General features: G+C 42.3%; 1 protein-coding gene across 1 annotated transcript; it reads right to left on the bottom strand.

The window, feature by feature from the left end:
- Positions 1–695: 695 nt before the first annotated feature.
- PYGO1 (pygopus family PHD finger 1) lies at positions 696–9,425 on the bottom strand. Its single transcript, XM_084213372.1, has 3 exons — positions 9,307–9,425; positions 4,809–4,894; positions 696–3,085 (listed from the first exon to the last, which is right to left on the bottom strand). The coding sequence occupies exons 1-3, from the start codon at positions 9,353–9,355 to the stop codon at positions 1,964–1,966; spliced, it is 1,257 nt and encodes a 418-aa protein (XP_084069498.1). The 5' UTR covers positions 9,356–9,425; the 3' UTR covers positions 696–1,963.
- Positions 9,426–18,979: the final 9,554 nt, after the last annotated feature.

Genomic DNA, 18,979 nt, shown 5'->3' with positions numbered 1-18,979 from the left:
TAGATATTATTTTCTTTTTCCTGATGAGAGGAACAAAAAAAACCCCCAAAAAAGCAACCAAACAAAAAACCAAAAACCACAAACCAACCAACCAAACAAAACAAAACAAAAAAAAAAACGGTGGGGTAATACTGCACTTATACAGCAAAACTTTTCACTTTTAAAATAAAACAAGTTCTGTAGATCTGCACAGGATCTTCCAGGAATGTACACAGTGGAGCACAAAAATCAAACACAATGGTGAACTATCAAACAGGCCTTACTTTCACTCATTAGCATGGCTTACCATGAAAACTACCTCTTTATTAGATGACTGAATTCTCTATAAACTCCTATATCACTCATCATCACAGACCTGAAAAATTTATCACATTAAGGAACATGACTAGTACCTGTAAGCTTGACACATGATTTAATTGCTGTTTAAAGACTGTTTCCAGCACTGGTACATATTCCAAGCAGAATCTGTTATCACAGTGCCTCCTTTTATTAATTCAAAACAATATTTCTCTCAAAAGAAACTTTTTCAGTTGCATGTGCAACTTCATCACACTGCTAAGGCTGAACTGATCAAGGCTAGATGCTTCCCGACATTCAAAAAAGAAGGGGAGTTATTTTTGAGATCAAGAATAAGATCAAATTACCCTTATTAAAATAGAATTTCTTAGCATCACACATGAAGCTCTAGTGCCATTCCTACTTGTCAGTAGGATATCAGGTTTAGCAAAGGAGCTAAACTTCTGATTACTTAGTTTTGATGTGAGCTGAACTCACCTGATATGACAGCTTATTTTCATTCTTCACCTTAGATTTCCTACCCCCTCACTGCAAGACTGGCTGAGGCAGTGGTGGGAATTTAGTTTTAAGTCTTTGCTGCCAAATTATCAAGCAATTCAGACAGCACACTCTATTGCCTTGTCCCCTCCTTCATGCCAAGTGGACTGTGTAAGCTCAGGGTGACTGAGCAGGCTGGAGCTGACAGCCCTAGAAGCTGGGCAGGATTTTCCGTGCACTACTTCATCCCCAATTCTCAGGCAGCATTGAGGCAGGAGACTGGAACCATCAGTGAGAAAGAATGATAGAGAGGTGCATGACTGCACAACCGTGACAGAGCACAGACTGTATCCCAAGGTAAGTTCTCAAGATAAATGAATTAAGGTTACATGTGCAACCCTACTTCTGGCATTCTCTAGATTTAAAGCAGTGGACTTCATAAACTCAATGTGTTCTTTTTCCAATTTAATCTTATTTCACAACAATTTCCAAATAATGCAAGGCCTAGCAAGAGCCTTCAGCATGTAATTGCTGAGAAGTCAAGAGATTATTGCCTTTTCAAGGAAACAAATGTGTAACAGTTAGTGGGTTTCATTGTGTTACTAAGCATGAATTCATGATTTTTGAATAGCACATAAATGCTTTACTTCAAAAATAGGGAAAAGCACATACAAAATTCTCTGTATTTACCCTAAAATAACAACCATTAGTACTGCACATTCCTCCATGTCATCTCTACTATATTCAAAGAAAGGCTAGCAAGAACATCAATAACAGACATTCACGCCAAAAGAAAAAAACAAAGTAATGAGTAATTGCAAATATAGTACTATTAAAACCAAGCACTAAATGCTAGTGTTAGTTAGCACATTAATATACACTAGCAAATTAGGGCTATTCATACAGGCACATTTTTTCCTTCAATAATATTGTCAATGCTCATCCTACTTCCGATCAATTGTCAGTTACAGTTTAATCAGAAACAAAAAATATTCCATCCTGTAAAATATTTGCCCACATAAAACTAAGAGTACAAAAGCTGAGATGGAAGTTTATGAATGAATACAGATTAGGGGAAAAAAACATGACAGCAATCAAACACAACTGATTGTCTGCAGAAAGTGAAGTACCCAATTTGTAACCGAATTTTCATACCGAGTATTTGCTCCACTAGCACCCATTCAGGCTGTCAGCCCTCTGTGTTCAGCGCAGGTGGTCCTGCAGTCTCTCTCGTGCGCATTAACTGCACATCCTTGTCAGCCATGCAAGTGTCACAGCCCCACACTGCTGATGCCTCTGCCGTGAGGAGGCCATAGGCTGACTCTGTCATGCCTGTACAGATCCGGTGGAACCATTTCTGACAAGAGGCTTCACACAGGATGGCATCCTGGTCATCATTGACTTCATGTGTACAAATTCCACACGGGTAGACGGGTTCAGAGGACGAATGTCCATGACGACTGGGATGGAGGGGTGTTTTGCTGCTCTTTTCAGAGTTACATCCTTCAGCAGTACCTCGAGGCTGGCGGGACTTGGTCTGGGTCCCATTTGAGTGGCCAGCATTGGTGTTCTCAGCACTGTTAGAATGGCTGTTATCCTGATTTACCACATTATTTCGAGTAACATTTTTCAGGTCACTGTTATCTTGACTCACAACGTCCTCTGTCCTGTGATGATGCTGATGAGCAGCAGTGTTCTGGCTGGATGCTTTGCTTGCACCTTGACTAAAGTCTTGCTTTTGTGCTGATGATTTTGTCTGGTTGTATGTGTTTGGTGGAGGAACAAAAGAATGGTTTGACTCTAGCTGAGAATTTGGAAAATTTGGATTGTTTCCAGGACCAAAGTTAGTTGGCACATCAGGGTGAGGTATCTGACCAGAATGGCCAAAGTTCTCCCCAGGATTTGGTCTGAAATGCTGAGCAGACATATTGACATTTTGATTTATCTGACCACTGCCATAAGGTGGTTGATTCCCAAAACCTGGATTATCATGAGGACCAAAGCTGAAAGAGTGGGGTCGACTAAAACCCATGCCAACAGGGTTTTGAGGAAGAGGATGTGGTTGGTTTCTGAGGGAGTAAGAACCACCATATGGTGAGGACACTCTGGGCAACATGTGAGGTGGCATTCTGAAGGTGTTATAGCCCCCAAAGCCAGGATAACCAGGATTACTAAAATATGGATTTCCTGAAGGAAGTGGTTTATAAGACACAGTATTATAGTTGTCATCAAATGGATTTGCAGCTACAAGGTGGTCAGAGCTTGGGTTCGGTGGTGGAGCATATTCAGATGGAGGAGGAAATGACGACCCCTACAAATATTTTAAATACAACACTTGAATTAGTTTTAATATTTCCCTGCAATACAGACCAACACCAAAAGGTTCTGGATTAGCAACACAACTGCTGAAAGAACTGTTCAGCTGTTGTGTAAAATTCACCCGCTGTACCCTGCCAAACTGTCTGGAATTTCAGAGGCACAAGATTAGCTTGAGCTCCAGATAATGTGGAGTAGTTTCAAAGTTTTAAAAAGTTTGCAGTTGAAAATACTACTTGATATGTGACTTCTAAAATATTTTACAAAAGAAAAGCAACAATACAGAAATCATACTCTCACAAATACATACGCAAAGTATTTCCAAATGTTGAAGAGCAGATTTGAAGTATTTCCCTAACTATATTTTGGGTTGATGTTACTGAAAAAACATCTGATAAAACACCTCATTTCCATGCGGATATACAAGTCTAAAGGCAATATATCCCTAAAAAAGGCACTAAGAATATAGGAGTAACCACACTGGTATTTTCAATAGTCTGTGGAATACTCTATGCTGTACATTTCTATACCAAAAGGAACATTCAGTGATTGTGTACAGTCTGCAAAGCATAGACATTAAGTATGAAGCAAAAGCATTATGCTCTGGTTACAGAGCATGATCAAGTGTTTACTGGAGCCATGGAGGCAGACATGTTGTGGCAGTTTTGCGCTCCCATAGGGATGCCTTTTGCAGCTGCAGTGTGCCTGGAGCTCTGGGCTTTGCAGTTTCCGAGATGCTAACCCTAGGCCTAACCCTAACCCTAGGCAGGAAAAGCAACCCTGGCCTAGGGATGCTTCCAAGGAAAAAGCCATGGAGGGAGGCATGTTGTGGCAGTTTCGCAATCTCCTTGGGATGCCTTTCGCAGCTGCAGTGTGCCTGGAGCTCTGGGCTTTGTGGTTTCTGAGACGCTAACCCTAGGCCTAACCCTAACCCTAGACAGGAAAAGCAGCCCTAGCCTAGGGCTGCTTCCAAGGAAAAAGCTGTGGAGGCAGGCATGAAGAAAACAGATCATCATCTCAATGTACTCTGCATAGGCATAACAGAATGTGGTTTTTTTTACCTACATACATAAATAATGGTTTTCCCACTGGGCAGTACCAAATTTACAGATACTCAAAGCTGAGTGAACATACAAAGGAATACTCGGCCTTCTAGATACCCATTTGCTTAAAATATTGAGGCTTTCTTTTCTGAAGAGAGCAACTGCATACAAATGTCACTGCAAGGATTCACTGGAAAAGAGCTCTACCTGTCTTAGCTTTTGCTTGGAAATCACCTGGGGAGTATGCCAAGAGCTTGGTCAACACATTAACAACGTGTACCATTAGCACACAAACCTACACATATAGAAATGAAAGTAAGGTAAGAAGTAGTCTCATGGTGACTACTCATGCTTGACAGATTCCTACCAATGGCTACAAAGTCATTAAATAAACGTCTGCCTCAGAATCAAATCCCTATGGTAAAATCCAAGTGATTGCAGTTCCACTGTGCTCCTCTCTTTATGTGTTTTTGGCAACTTACAGGGATTAAAATAACTTCAGTGCAAATACTAGTATTCAGGAAGATTTCAACTTCAAAGTAAAACTGAAATACTTGGTATGTAGCTGCTATTTCTGACAAGAAATTGATATTCTGAACAATGAGAGATACTCATACCAGCAAACATTTAAATGCACTGTTTAGTAAGAATTCAAAAGAAGCAAAGAGAATTTACCTGTGTATTGGCTTTGCGCTTTTTCTTATCAGGGCTCCCAAGCTGAACTCCTGGTCCTCCTAACCCATCCAATCCACTGTCACCACCTACAAGACATCAATCAGTGCAATAGTACATTAATTTTATTGCAGACTGTATTGTAAGTTTGCTTTTAACTACCATAGCCTCAGATATCTGTTACAAATACTGAATTTGCATTGACTCTGGTGCCTTGTGTTGCAAGTACTAAAGGAGCAAAAATCTGGAGGTAAGCTAACATCCCTCCTATGCCTCTGTCTGCTACCACTTTCATGTCCCATTCATGCTCATTCTTATTGAAATAGACATTTCCATTTATTTTATTTTTATCTGTCCCTCGATTCTTAACATCTCCACATCACCAGTTAGAAATATTTCTTGTTTGCATAAATAATAAAACTTTCAAAAGAACTGCAAAAAGCCATGTCTAAGAACTGCAAAAAGCCATGTCTAAGACTCACCTCTTAACTCACATAGACACAGCATCAGTGTAGCAATATACAACATATTGTTACAATCTACTATGAATGAAAAGAAAAGCCAGCAGTTGTAGATCCATGAACAAAAACCATTGAGAACTTGCCATGTTGTTTAGACTAATCTCCTGTGCATCAAATCCAAATTTCACTAAATGCAAGACTTGATCAAACAAAAAGACACCTGCCAATAATAAGTGAACCAGCCCACCTCTGCAGAGACCTTAAAAATAACTGAACAAGGCTATCCTGGCACAAAAAAAAGTAAGGAATGTTCATTTCACTGGTTGCTCAATCAGACTTCACCCTGAGCAATACAAACAGATATCTGTACTTCCCCTGGGATTCTCCACCTTTCACAACAGTGGGACAAGCTCTCAAATTTGTACAAATTGTGGGTTTCGTTTTAAAACCCTAGTTAGACCCTAAGTGCAAAATAAATCTAGCAATCTCATTATTATCCCAGTCAGTCTGTCTTCACAGGCTCAAGTGAAATTGCCACAATATGGGAATGCAAAGAAAACCCTGAGCTGAAGTATGAGAAGCATTTTCAGGTGATACCAGAGCAACACATATTAAAGTACTAACATCATTATATTAAGAAACTATATTAATTCTTTTTTCTTCTCAGGTCCATTAGGATAATAGCTTATTTGCTCTTTTATATAAATATATAACAACAGCACAGAACAGTAAGCAGGCAATCCAACCTAAAAATTTTACTGTTCTTTGTTTAAAATTGATATTCAGAATACAAGTCAAACTTTATCAAGATGCAAGCATCCTGCTGAACACACAGGTCTTCATTACCAAAGACAACCTGGAGATAACTGTGAATTATCAACAGTATTATGCAAAGCAGCACAATGTATGACATTACACTGCTCTGTTAGACAAGTGTTCCCAGCAGACAGGTAAACCAGCTTCAGGAATATTCAGCAAGGTAACACAAAATCTCTTCTCACAGGGAAGCAGCAGTCCTGTTGTACGCAGACCAGAGTATCCAAGTTATTCAAAATACTCCTGATCCAAGGAGGCCTGACAAATTTTCACTCCTAGTACTTCCTCCAGGCCTCCTTTTATTTTGAGGTTTCAAGGAATTTACCAGTCCTACTTCAAGTAAGAATCCAGTTCTACCTCCACTTTAATAAGTTCCTTTTGGGTCTAGCTGTCACTGTTAAAATTTGATTTTATTTTTCATTACACATAAGGAACATACATGGACATGCCAGATCAACACCTATCAAATTTTAAGTCTGAACTTCAAAGACAAGGGCATGATGTCACAATCAAGGTCTCAAAATAAATTCAGGCTTGCACATAACATATTGTGGTCTAAGATACAATCAGAGAAACTAGGGATTACTCTTTAAAAAGAAACCTTTTTGCCTTGATTTACAATGTAAAATCCTGCATATACTTAGTGTGCCATGAAGCATTGCTACTACATTACCTGCAGATACTAAATGACTACAGCATAAGGTTTTACATAAAGAATGATGGCAAATTTCCCCTAAATTTCAACTCTATAAATCTTCTTCTTTATAATCTGTTTTCTCAAAACCATTCCTGTACTTTGTTGGCTTCTTCTCCAGGATTCCTATAAGTTTATACTAAATTTAGTGCAAGATTGCACTGTGAACACTCATCCTCACAACTGAATAAATTACCCTCCTCTTCATGTCCCTGTACTCTTAAAAAATAATTGATGTTAACCACTGATAGCAAAATATTCCAAATATCCAGATTTCTTTTAATAAATTCAATAACTAGCAGCACAGACATTAGTAAATTTGTGATCAAGTAGAATACTTAGGGTCATACACAAGTACTGGTTTACAGTAGCTGAAGTTAAAACTTAATAAAACTACATATAAATTCCCTCTCTGGGACATCATTCTTCAAAAGCATAAGCATATGAACGTTAGAATTCCAGTGAAAAGTTCCATCAATTTCTACCTGAATTACTTTCATCAGCAGAGCCATTCACATGCCTCGGTTTACAGAAGGGAGTCCTGTGTCTGGAAAGGCACAAAGCTTTTGTATTTTCACTTCTCACTGTGTGAGGCCAATGATTTAATTCAGCCCTAAGAATTTATATTTTCCCTGTGGGTTCTATAATGATTTAATTTATACATGAAAGGAAACAGAATGTTAGTCCTAGCATACCTCCAAAAAAGAGTGAATAAGGCTCATTTTCATGAAGCCAAAATAAACTTTCCACAAAGTCACTTTTGGTACCTACCACACAGACTTTCATTAAAGGAGTACCAAGCATTTTGGAATGCTGAACTAATGAAAAATTATTCATTGTCCAAAACTAATTTTTTGGGCAAAACTACAATCCTTTTGACTGGGACATCACGTATCTCATGGATCTAAAGATATAAATACATATCTGATAACTATTCCCCTATTTAACTACAGATAAAATTAATGTCAGCCATTCACACTTGGGCAAAAGAGAAGTCTCATATTCTCTTTTACTTTGGACATACCTAAGATGGACATTTTCAGTGTTAGTTAGGAGAATTGCAAGTTGTAGTTTGGTTTACACATTAAGGGATTTTCACTTTGCATGTAATTTATGCCATACTTAACATACTGCAAATACAGTATGGAATATTTTCATATTCATTGACAAATCTCAGTCTAGGTTTTTAGAGGATGGATGCCAGAGTCTTTTTAAACAGTACTTTATCTCAGTAAGAACATTTTCCCAAGAAACATAAATGGCTGAATAAACTTTTCATTATAGAAAAAAAACTAAAAATAGTCTAATTTCAACCAAATTGGGTGAGCCTGTTCTGTGGCCCTGAGACTGTAAACAGCTTTGATAATAAGCTATAATCAGGTGGAACTTGGTGGGTAACTCCAGCATGTGAAACCATATATGCTTAAATATTTACAGAATCAGGGCTTGAGAGTGGAGGAGTCTAATGAATCCCAGCTTCCTTTGTAACACTGCTGCGTGTCTTCATTCTCACATTTTCAAGCTTGCAATCCAGCTGTTACTATAGCAGTTTTAGAAAAGCAAACTGTAAATCAATGACAATAAGAACCGTGGAATCCACACCTTTTCCCACTTATCACACCAGAAAAAAAGCTTAAAACATCAAGAACAATAGAATTCCAGAGGCAAAACGGGGCAAGAAAACAAGAAGCAATAAATTGCAAATTTTATAATTTTGCCATGATTTTACCCAACTCAGTCACCTATCCTGCTGTCTTTGATTATTTCATTCAGAGAGGCATTTCTGTTTCTAAGGACTATAAGGACACAACAATCACTACGCAGGCTGATGTGCCACTGCCATTAAAGTCAGCTGCACTGCCGAAGTCGGAAGAGACCCTGCATTTCTGCCCTTCTCCCTACTCCTTTGAAAGAAACGCATACCTCAAATCTCACCAGAGCCATACAACGGTGCTATAAGTAAAGAATAATATTTCGATTTTTTTTTTTTTTTCATTTCCCGAAAAGGGAAAGACAAAACCCCAACTAGACTCTAGCACAAGAGCCAGGACTGGGGGCAGAAGAGCGAACACTCAAGTGTAATTTATGGGTTCTGCATCAGCACGAACTCGGACATGTGGCACTGCCGCCGTATTCCCTTGCACCAGCAGTATGCTCGCTGCATACTAATGCGCTGCACATCCCCAGACACACAAGAGACAGGACCGCACGCCGCCCTCCCCCGCGGGGCACACCTGCGCGCACAGCGAGCCCCGGGGCTGCTTTTCAGGGCCCGCAGGCTGCGGGAGCCCGCGGGGCCCGGCCGGGCCCCACCGACCAAACTTCGAGCGTTCCCCGCACCGCCGGCCCCGCCGCAGCCGCAGGGAGGCACCGCGGCGGGGGCGGCCCGGGCCGCGCTGCGCGGCGAAGGGAGCCCGGCGGGGAGCGGCGGCGCGGCCGGTGCGCGCATCCCGCGGCTCCGCCAGCGCTCCGCACGGGAGCCAGGCCCCAGCGGCGGCCGCCCCCGGGCCCGGCCCAGCCCTCGCCGTACCTCGGGATCTCTTCAGCGCGATGGGGTCCTTCTCCTGTTCCGCTGACATTACAGACAGCAGCGCATGGCTCCCAGGGCGGCAAGAATCGGGGCTCTTTGATGCTGCTGCCGCCGCCGCCGCCGGCCCGCACCCCGCCCCCTCCGCCCCCGCCTCCTCCGCCGCCGCCCCCGCCCGCTGCTGCCCTCGCCGCCGCCGCCCCAGCAGCGGAGCTACGAGACTTTGCAAAGTTTGGACGCGGGAGGGCTCCGCTACAGCCCGAGGCGGGGGCCAGGCCAGGCGGGGTCCGGCGAGCGGAGCGCCGCTGCCCGGAGGCCGCCCCGGGGTCCGCGGTGCGCCGAGGCGCGCCGGCCAGGGCCCCCGCAGGCTGCAGGCGCCCGCCTTGCCCGGCCCCCGCCGCCGGGGCTGCCGGGCCCCGCGCAGCGCCCCCGCCGGACACGGCGCCGCTCAGCGCGCCGAGCCCCCGCTGCCCGCCGGCTCCCGGGAACGCAGGGGCGGCAGCGGCCGCGGGGCGCTCCGCGGGGCTCCCCCTACTCCCGCCATGAGCGCGGCGGGACTCTCGGCCCCGGCCGCGCCGCCGCTCGGAACAAAGGCGTCGCGCCGGGGCGGCTCCGCCGGCGCCTCCACCCTCCGCTTGGCCACCGCTGGGACTCGGTCCGGCCGCGGGACAGCCGCGGGGCGGGCCGGGGCCGGCAGTGCCCGTGAGCGTGGGGGCCGCGGCAGGAGGGGGCAGGGGCCGCCTCAGCCGCCGTGCGGGGGGAGTCGCTGGCCGGGACCGCGTCCGGGGCCGTCAGGGGTTGCACGGCGCGGCTCCGTGCGGCACGTGCCTGACGCCTGCTTCCCGCCTCCGGGCCGCGGCTCCCGTTCTCCCGCCCACGGGGGTGGGTGTCTGAAGCGTTGGAGCACCGCGCTTCGGCGGCTCCCGGGCAGGCGCGGGGGCCTTCTGAAGGGAGGGACTCCCCACACCGGGTGTCACCCGCCGGCCGGGTCTCTGGCCCGGGGGTACCGCGCAAACCACTGGGCCCAGCCGGTGCCCTCACGGCGTCGGGAAACCCTGCCGAACCCTTAAAAACACACGGGACAGATAAATCGCTGCCGGTGTCGGTGTCATTTTGTGCAAACGGATTCTGCCTCAGCTTCCCATCATCTGAAGTGGCTGCGTTTTAGAGGTGTTAGGTATGCAGTTCTTGATCTAGATCAAAATTGTTAATTAGCTGCATTAAAAGTACCATTTGAGTAAAGATTTATTCTTCCTATAAGGATAAAAAATGCCCAGCTGTACAATAAGGGGTTTGCTCACGTGCCTGAATTCAAAATACTTGTCAGGGCTATTTCTTTATGTACCTTCTTGTTAGATGGATAGTCGATACTTTTCCAGTATTTGAAACACTTTTTCTGAGCGGAAAAGGTTACATTCATGTAAAGGTTAAGATATTGGTATGGCTATTACTTAGTATACAAGATATTGGTATGCTATTACTTTTGCAAAATGCAAAAGTAAAATGGAGAGAGTAATTCAATTTATGTTGATTTCTGCCCTTCCCTAGACATCATTTTTATTTGTCCACAGTCTCTTACTTTGCAGCAATCCCAGATGTGCGTACCTCAAAGTACAGCACACCACCAGTATTCTCATGGGATGTGCTGCTTGATACTGTGTAATCTTACTGAAGAGAATATTAGCAAGGTGGGTGTGAGCTTGTCTATATTTGGAGGAAGATGTGCCTTATCTGTGAAGAGATTTGCATTTTCTGTGACAGAGCTTGCTGCAGGCCCAGCTGATTCTCCCAGGGCTGCAGGAGCTCTGTGCACGGCTGCCGTGTAATGGCATGTAGACTGTAATTATGGATGCGCAGATTGATGTCACTGAGTCTATGAAGATTCCTACAGGGACATTGTCTGCATCAGAAATGGGAGCTGGGAATTCAGATTTAACCCAGTGCTCTACTTGCAAAAAATTATGTCTGTTTTGCTGTTCATCCAAATTCAGCTTTTAACGGGCTCAGGTCTTTTGTGAGCAATCTGTGGGAATCCTGTTGGATTCACTTCTAAACTCTCATTGGAAATAGCTGATGTGGTGTCTGAAAGGAACTAATTCACTGGTTCAGGTGCCTGCTACACCAGCATGCCAAATATTTCCCCAAAATCTACTGAAGTTATCATTATGACACACAATTCACTACCTGGTAAGCCTCACTGCTCATTGGTTGTCCTTAAAATTACTCCAACATTTCTTCCTCTCAAAAGCTGGCATTAATTAAGAAGACTTAGGGGTAGCTAGTTAGCAACCTTCCAACACTTAAGTGAAGTTACCAAGAAAAGAGAGACAAAGCTCTTCACAGAAGTGTGACAAAAAAAATTAGACCCATAATTTGAAATGAGCTTCCAACGGGGCAAACCCCAGAATTGCCTCGCCCAAGTTCAGCATTAGACTTGCTTTATACAAGAGGCTGGACTGAAAGGCAAGACCTCCAAAGTTGTTTTGAACTGTAATGATGCTGTCATTCTGAAATAATTTCCTTCTGGAAAAAAAGGGACACGTTTAAGGAAATTTGGGTTGCAATAGACTTAGCTTGTAACAGCATTCCAGCATCAGTAGATTTGATTCCCTCACTTGCTATGAGGGAAAAAATACAATAATTCATTTTTCTAAAAGGACTCTTTTCATGTTAAACAAATATAAGTGCTAATTCTACAACCTTGTACATGTTTCACAGCACCACTGTGATAAACAGGACTGTTTATCAAGGCTGGAGGGAGTTTCTGTCAGGCCTGAGACAATACCAAAATCTGGGTTTGTTGTTCTGCTGGAGTTAACCCCTGCTCCAGACTCATTTGTTCTTCTCCTCCACACGTCCCTTTGTTGGTAGTAGAACTGAACACGTGCATGTTTATAAGTTACACCGAGATGTGTTTTTTATGCTTTTTTAGCCTGGCTGGCTATGCAGCTGATACTACTCTGGGAAAATGTGTTAAGCAGGTCCCTTCTGGGTCTGTCAGAAGCAGAGCATCTCTGCCGACCTGACTGGGCTACAGCTGTAACTGAAACACTTCTAGCATGAGTCATTGAAGCCATTTCAGTGCAAGCTGCTCTGCCTGCTGGTGAATGCTGCATCTGTTCTGGTGATGCAAACCAGGCCTCACCAGCACACGTCTGTTTCGTTTCTGCTTTTAATCAGCAAAAATTAGGACTGTCTAAACTTCTGCACTAGCCACTTAGCCACATAATACAAAGTACAAAATACAAAACAAGATCTAATTAATTGCTTATTCATGTTTTAACTTCAGTCTGAAATGAATTCAAAACTGTTTGTAGGAAAAAAGTGCAAAATATATTGGCTTATGAATTGATCCATGAAAGAATGTAAGTTTTTATCTGTAGCCCATTACATTAATTTTCTTCCATATGACACAAGTCTGAGAATGATCATGCCTTTGTCTAGTTACATTGCAAATCACTGGTTGATGAAACACATTTTGCTAAGCTTTGCAAGACAAGTTATAAGTGAACTGATCAAAAAATGTCTCAGCTGTACAAAGGCCACTCTAGTGTCGTATCTATACTGGAACAAAATTTTTAAAGTTCAAAGCAAGCTCTTAGTTATGAAACCTAGCGAGACTAATTGATTTTTTTTGGGTGCCTATTTATTTTTTCAGCTTACGTCTGAAACATGTATATGCTGAAGTATCTCAGAAAAAGCAGCTTTCATGCACTCGGATACTCTTGCCAACATTGCAAGACTTATAAAGTTAAAACCTACAATTTTCCATTCGTTTTAAACTATAAAATTTTATATCCAATACATCAAAATTCATTAGTACCCAAATAATTAAAATATAAAGATGATATTGATTATCTAGGAACTTAAGTTTAATTATTGTATTTACAGCTATATATACAACAAATAACAAAAGTTTTGACAGGAAATCCAGTGTGTGTGTATATGCATTAAAAAACCTCATATGATCTTCAAGTCACCAAGACAGATAAAACCTCTCTGATCAGTAAAAAGGAACTTTCAGTTTGCCTTGTTAACTGCAATAGAATACATTTTGGAAAGGGACAAATACATGCTTGAGTAACCTTTGTAGGCTTCTCTGCAAAATGGACTTCTGCCTGCTCAGAGGTGGTCGCCTGTTGAGCAACGTACAGTGAAATGGGGACACTCTGTGGGGAAAGGAAAGAAATGCAATTTCTCACTCTTTCTGGATCATCATCTTGAATTCTTTGCATTTTCCTGTTTATCGTGGTCTGATGAAAAGAAGGGAAGCATTTAATTCCTGCACTTCATTGCTTACAAAATGCAAAATGAAAAAAAAAAAAAGAAAAATCACAAACATTGTTAGCAAATGTAGCAAAAAAACTCCACTATGAAATCTCTTCTGCCATCCTAGGAGAGGAGATAACAAATCCATCTTCATTCCCTCTTTTGTTTATTGTGCCACTAAAGTAGGGAAGAACACAAGAACAGAAAACTAAATATGCCTAAGTACACCGTGACCTAGTTACATAGATGCTGCACTCACCCATTGCATCTGAGAGGAGCCTCCCTAATCCCCAGGCTAAAATTCACATGAAATCCAGGATTTCAAGAAAAGAATGTAGAATTATTTAAAAGATATGCACTATCTGTCTGCAAACACCAAACTGGATTAAATTACTTGGCGTGTATTATGTTGAGTGGGGACAATTCCAAATCAGAAATTTAGAGGCAGAGGTTTTAGGATGCTATACAGCTGTTCCTGTGGGGATCCTGTCATTTTCTTATCTGCAACTGCAGGGCTGGGCTCTACGTTTTTTGGCCCAGTTGAGCTACAGAAAAGAAACATAATCATAAACTCTTAAAACCTTGTTGAATGCTAAACTGAGTTGCAGAATGCTCCTATTAAAAGGCTGTTTCCAGTCATCCCCACTATAAATGGCAACCTCCTCCCTTGGGCTGAGACCTCTGAACCCCAGGCTGTGGTGCTGGGTGCCAGGGTCCCACCCCTGGCCTGTGCCCAACAGCCCAGCATGGAGGTGGCCTCTGAGCCTTTCCCAGCACAGGTGAACTCCTGGGACTGTCAGCTGTGCTACAATGGCTTCTGACACCCTGACATTCCCCACTGATTTTACTCTATCCTGCCTACACCACTGAGGTAGAGAAGCAGCTTATAAAAAATGAGAGTGCTTTCCTCTTTAATATAGCCATTTTTCTGTAAAGTGTTTTAAAAGCCAGAATTCTTCCTATTATGAACTAGAGGTTGTCTTGCTTTTGATTTATCAGAAGAATTTTAATTGAAATACTTAGAAACTCAAGCCTGGGGTTTACTTATCCTTTGAAGCTGGAAATCTCAATCTCAAGGGATTCATTCTGCCTTGACTGTGGGTTTTGTGTAAAGCAAAGCCAGATTGTTTTATTTGGTAGAGCCCAAGCAAGCTGTTACTGACTTTTAAATATTCAGGACCTATTCCAAAGCAGGATGGTTGCTAACATGAATAATTTTAATGGAATTTTTAAATTATTATTATTTTACAGTCTGTGCTGTAAACTATCTTACTTCCAACTTCAGTTGTCTAACCTATCACAAGGAAGGCTATGAGCAAGTAGTTCAGTGGGATTGTTTTATGCTATTGTGTCTGTAAACTGCAAAAATTGAGGAGGCAACATAGATTGAGGTCTGTCACCCAACCCCTGGTTTTTCAGCAAACCAGGGGGGGTTAATCTCCTAGACCAGCACACCAAACAGCAAATTGTTAAAAGGCTGTAGTGAGCTGCAGTGTATGCAACACTTTTTCTGCTTTCATGTGGTGCAATAGCCTGGCAGCCTAGCCAGAAATCTGAGGCTTTACTCATGAAAATCTTTTTTTCCCAGTGTATTGCTATGCAGATAAAAGGAAATTCAAAACCATTCTATTAACAGGAGCTCTGGGGAGTCCCCATTTTATTTCCAGCTAAAGTAGAATCCAGTGTTTTAAGCAGCGATTTAAAATGTCCCACAGAGTATAATAGGAAACATTATCTTCCATTGCCCATAAAAATTTACTTTCACCCGTCAAAACCATGGATAATTACAGTATCCAGCACCCCCTGAACCCACCTGGAATTTTGGTCAACTTCCAGTGATGCTTGAGTCATGTCTCATCTCTCCAGAGAAACCCTGAGGAACTTGGGCCACTTGGCAGCACTGCCAGAAAACCATCTCTGCTGCTTCTTGCGGGGGCCTCAGAGCCACCAGGACAGGCAGGAGTCTCTCAGAGGTCAGAGCCCTGGCCTCTATTGGCAGCCAAGGGGGATCCTATGGACCAGGGATATCCACAAACAGCATCTGTCACTGAGCACAGCTACATCCTGAATTATTTATCTTTGCTGTATGTTTTAAAGGTGCTTTCCTGTGTAAATAGGATTTAAATTACAGGATTTAAATAAAGCTTACACTCCTCTTTCAGGCAGAAACAACTTGATCTCTCCTTGTCAAATCTGAATGTGTTTACCTGGGGCTCTAACATGCAAGTATGCGAAGAGAGAGGGGTTCAAATCCCGTCTTCTTTGCTGTGTGGGGAGGAAAAGGTGAAGCCAAGGCTTAAAACCTCAGTTATAGAAAGAGTAGGAGCCTGCAACGTGGACAGCAGCAACATCAGCACCTGCAGCTTCTCTCTTACTGACAGAGGATATGCTTTACTGTCCAGCAAGCACTGCTGAGCCATGACTGCAGAGGAAGGAAGAAGGGAAAACAGGCTAGGCTGCACAGTGCCAAAATGTATCAGAAATAAGATAAGGCATAGTTTAAACCTACAGGTAACAAATGTTTATGCAACCCCAAACAGAAAACCCAACTGCATTTACTAGTATATATTGAGAGAAGTAACTTTAATAAATGAAAGGAAAGCAGAGGTCTTTTTTCATATATAACAAGATGTGAAGTCTGGCTTCAGGTGCAAAGGAGATTCTTAGCCCAGGCCTTCATATTCCAAGGTATTCATCCCTTTATCCAAAAAAACAGACAAGCTTAGACTGTAGCTTGTTGTCACTGATAAACTAAAGAGAGCAATAGCAATGCTGTCACCTCAATGAATGTGGCCATTCAGTGCAAGTGGCCCACAGCACTCACCTGTCTGTAGCTCAGACATTCAGGCAGGAAGGTAGCACAGCATCAGATCCCAAACCAGGGCTGCTTCTAAGCCTTTCTTTGCAATAGTAACTCCTTGGAAGATGGAGCTTTACTGTTTAGTTATTGCTACTGAGAACGAGGATTCTGGACTGTAAAATGAACCTGGAACATAACTGGAAACTGCAGTTGGTTCCTGTTCTTACCTAGAGAAAGAGCAACATCTCTGGTGGATTGCACTAGTAGAGCATTTGTATCACTGCACAGTCCAAGACTGACTGTTCCCTAGTTATTTGAAATTGTTATCTTTTAAAATGTGATTTATTTACTCTATTTAGGCTTTTTTCATTTTTTACAAGTACTCTCTTAAAATACTTGATGATATTTTCAGCATTGGTCTGATTTTCTCAATTATCTCTAAATAACTATATTTCAGTGCTCCTATATTTGAACATAAGGAATAAAGACTTTTGGATTAGAGTTGATTTTATAAATAATCTCCACAGCTGGTGCTCTAAAACTCCCAGGGATAAATGTCATATAAGCTAGGAAGAATTGGTCAATAAGCAGACTCTGCAGGTAGGAACAGCTGTGATTCATAAAGAAGCATGATGAGGCTTTTGGGATTTCCTTTGTCTTCTGAGGATTCAAAAGGAAAGAGACTTCATGGTTCTACCACAGAATTCAGACATTCCAAGTGCTCAGCAGGAGACACTGACAAAGCAGAGGAGCTCTGACTCCCAGGGGTGCTCACAGTGTGCCCTCTCTTAGGGGCACCCAGAAGTGACAGGGCCCATGTTCTTACAGATAGTCAGAATAAGAAGTAAATGTATTCAGAAAGAGTCATTTCCTGGACATGGAAAAAAGTGAGCAGACATTTATTTCAAATCTTCAATGCCCAGTACTTTCAAAGCTTTGAAATACCTGTGAATATGTTTCCATATCCATTAAGTATATCCAGTGCCAGTAAAGAATTCATATCTTTTAGGGAACAACATAGACAAAAATTGAAGTCACACCTACCAAGTATTGCAAGATTCCACTTCCACTGATGTTTTGATTTTAGTCTCCCTAGAGACCCTGTAAATGACAGCAGTAATTTCTGTGGTTTCATTTCCAGTAGTTTGCATGGACACCATTACTCTAAATCCAGCTCTGAACCTCTCTCTCTGAACTGCCCAGCCAAGTTCTCGTTGCTCTCAGGTGGCAATCAGTGACCAACCTGCCAGAACAGAAACCATTTAATCCCTCCAGAACACAACTTCCTCACTAACTGAACTCGACTGACTTCCATCTAGCATGCAGTCCTTTGTAAGAGCAGCAGTTTGCCTCCTGACCAACAGCAGCTGCATTTTCAGTCTTGTCATACATTGAACATGGGCTTCAACAGGTGTAAATGAGGAAAGTGGGGAAATTCAGCAGTGCAGCTTTGTCAGCAGCTTTGCAGGCTTTGGAGAACAACTGCACTGAGAACCGCATGTTTCACACCCCATGAAAATAAAGCAGAACAGAGACCTTGCATGGGTGTTCAGCAGTGGGACACAGAGATTTAGGTGGGAAATAATTCCAGGTACATAAGTGATACATTAATACATGGTTGGGCAACTTCTATGAAATTCAATTATACGTTCAGTTTACTGTCTACCTCTTTTTATGACTTCAAGTGCCAACAATACTCTGTCTGCTCAGCCTGAAATGAGGTGCTGCAGCTTTTATCTTCTTTGTTTTGAAACACTCCTTGGAGATACTGAAAAAAAAAATCAACACTTTTACTAAGGAAAACTTTTATTTCAACTGTGCAATCAATCAGTATTTAGACAGCAGTTTCATAAACATTTGGCATTTAAACTTCTATTATTTTTTGGCATGACCTTGGGGTAGTATATAAACAACCCTGGAGGGGAAAAATGAACCAACACACTAGGTAACATTTACTAGAATGCTAGAAAAAGAAAAACAAACCCACATTATTAAACAAAATAGTTTTTAAAAGACATTAAAAAGTTACATTCAAATCAGGGCAAACATTAGCTTCCCTCATGCAATGGAATTCATGGAGCTGATCCCCTGAGACAAATATAAAATTAATACAATTCAGCTCCATCCTCCATTAGCCAGTCAGCCATTGCTACCCTTAGAAGAAAATGGCACACAGAGTGAAAGGATCCAGACCACCACAATGTCAGATACACACCTGGCTCCTACACTGGCAAGTCATTCACAACTTAAAAAAAAAAATAAAAAAAAAGAAGCCAAACAATCAAAAAGCAACATTTGTATAAATCAGTTTTTCATATACAGTTAGTCTTCACTGAAAACACACCAGGCAGATGCAATGTGAGTGTATGTAACCATGAAAAGCTGAAAACTTATTTTTTTGAAGGAGCCTATGGAACCAGAGGGCCCAACAGAGCAAAGCCTTAAGCATGTTTTAATATCCCTTTTGAGTCAGTCAGGAGTGGGCTCAGCGTAAATCTAGAGGAATTTCAAAAAAATGAACTTACATTTGAGCCAAACCATTTCTTTTCTCTGTTAACAGAAAGTGATTTGGACTTGTATTGAAGAACTGTGGTTTCTGAAACACAT

Source organism: Fringilla coelebs (genome assembly GCF_963513975.1).
Source record: "Fringilla coelebs genome assembly, chromosome: 12".
Lineage (NCBI taxonomy): Eukaryota > Metazoa > Chordata > Aves > Passeriformes > Fringillidae > Fringilla > Fringilla coelebs.
This window is presented reverse-complemented; position numbering and strand designations above follow the sequence as displayed.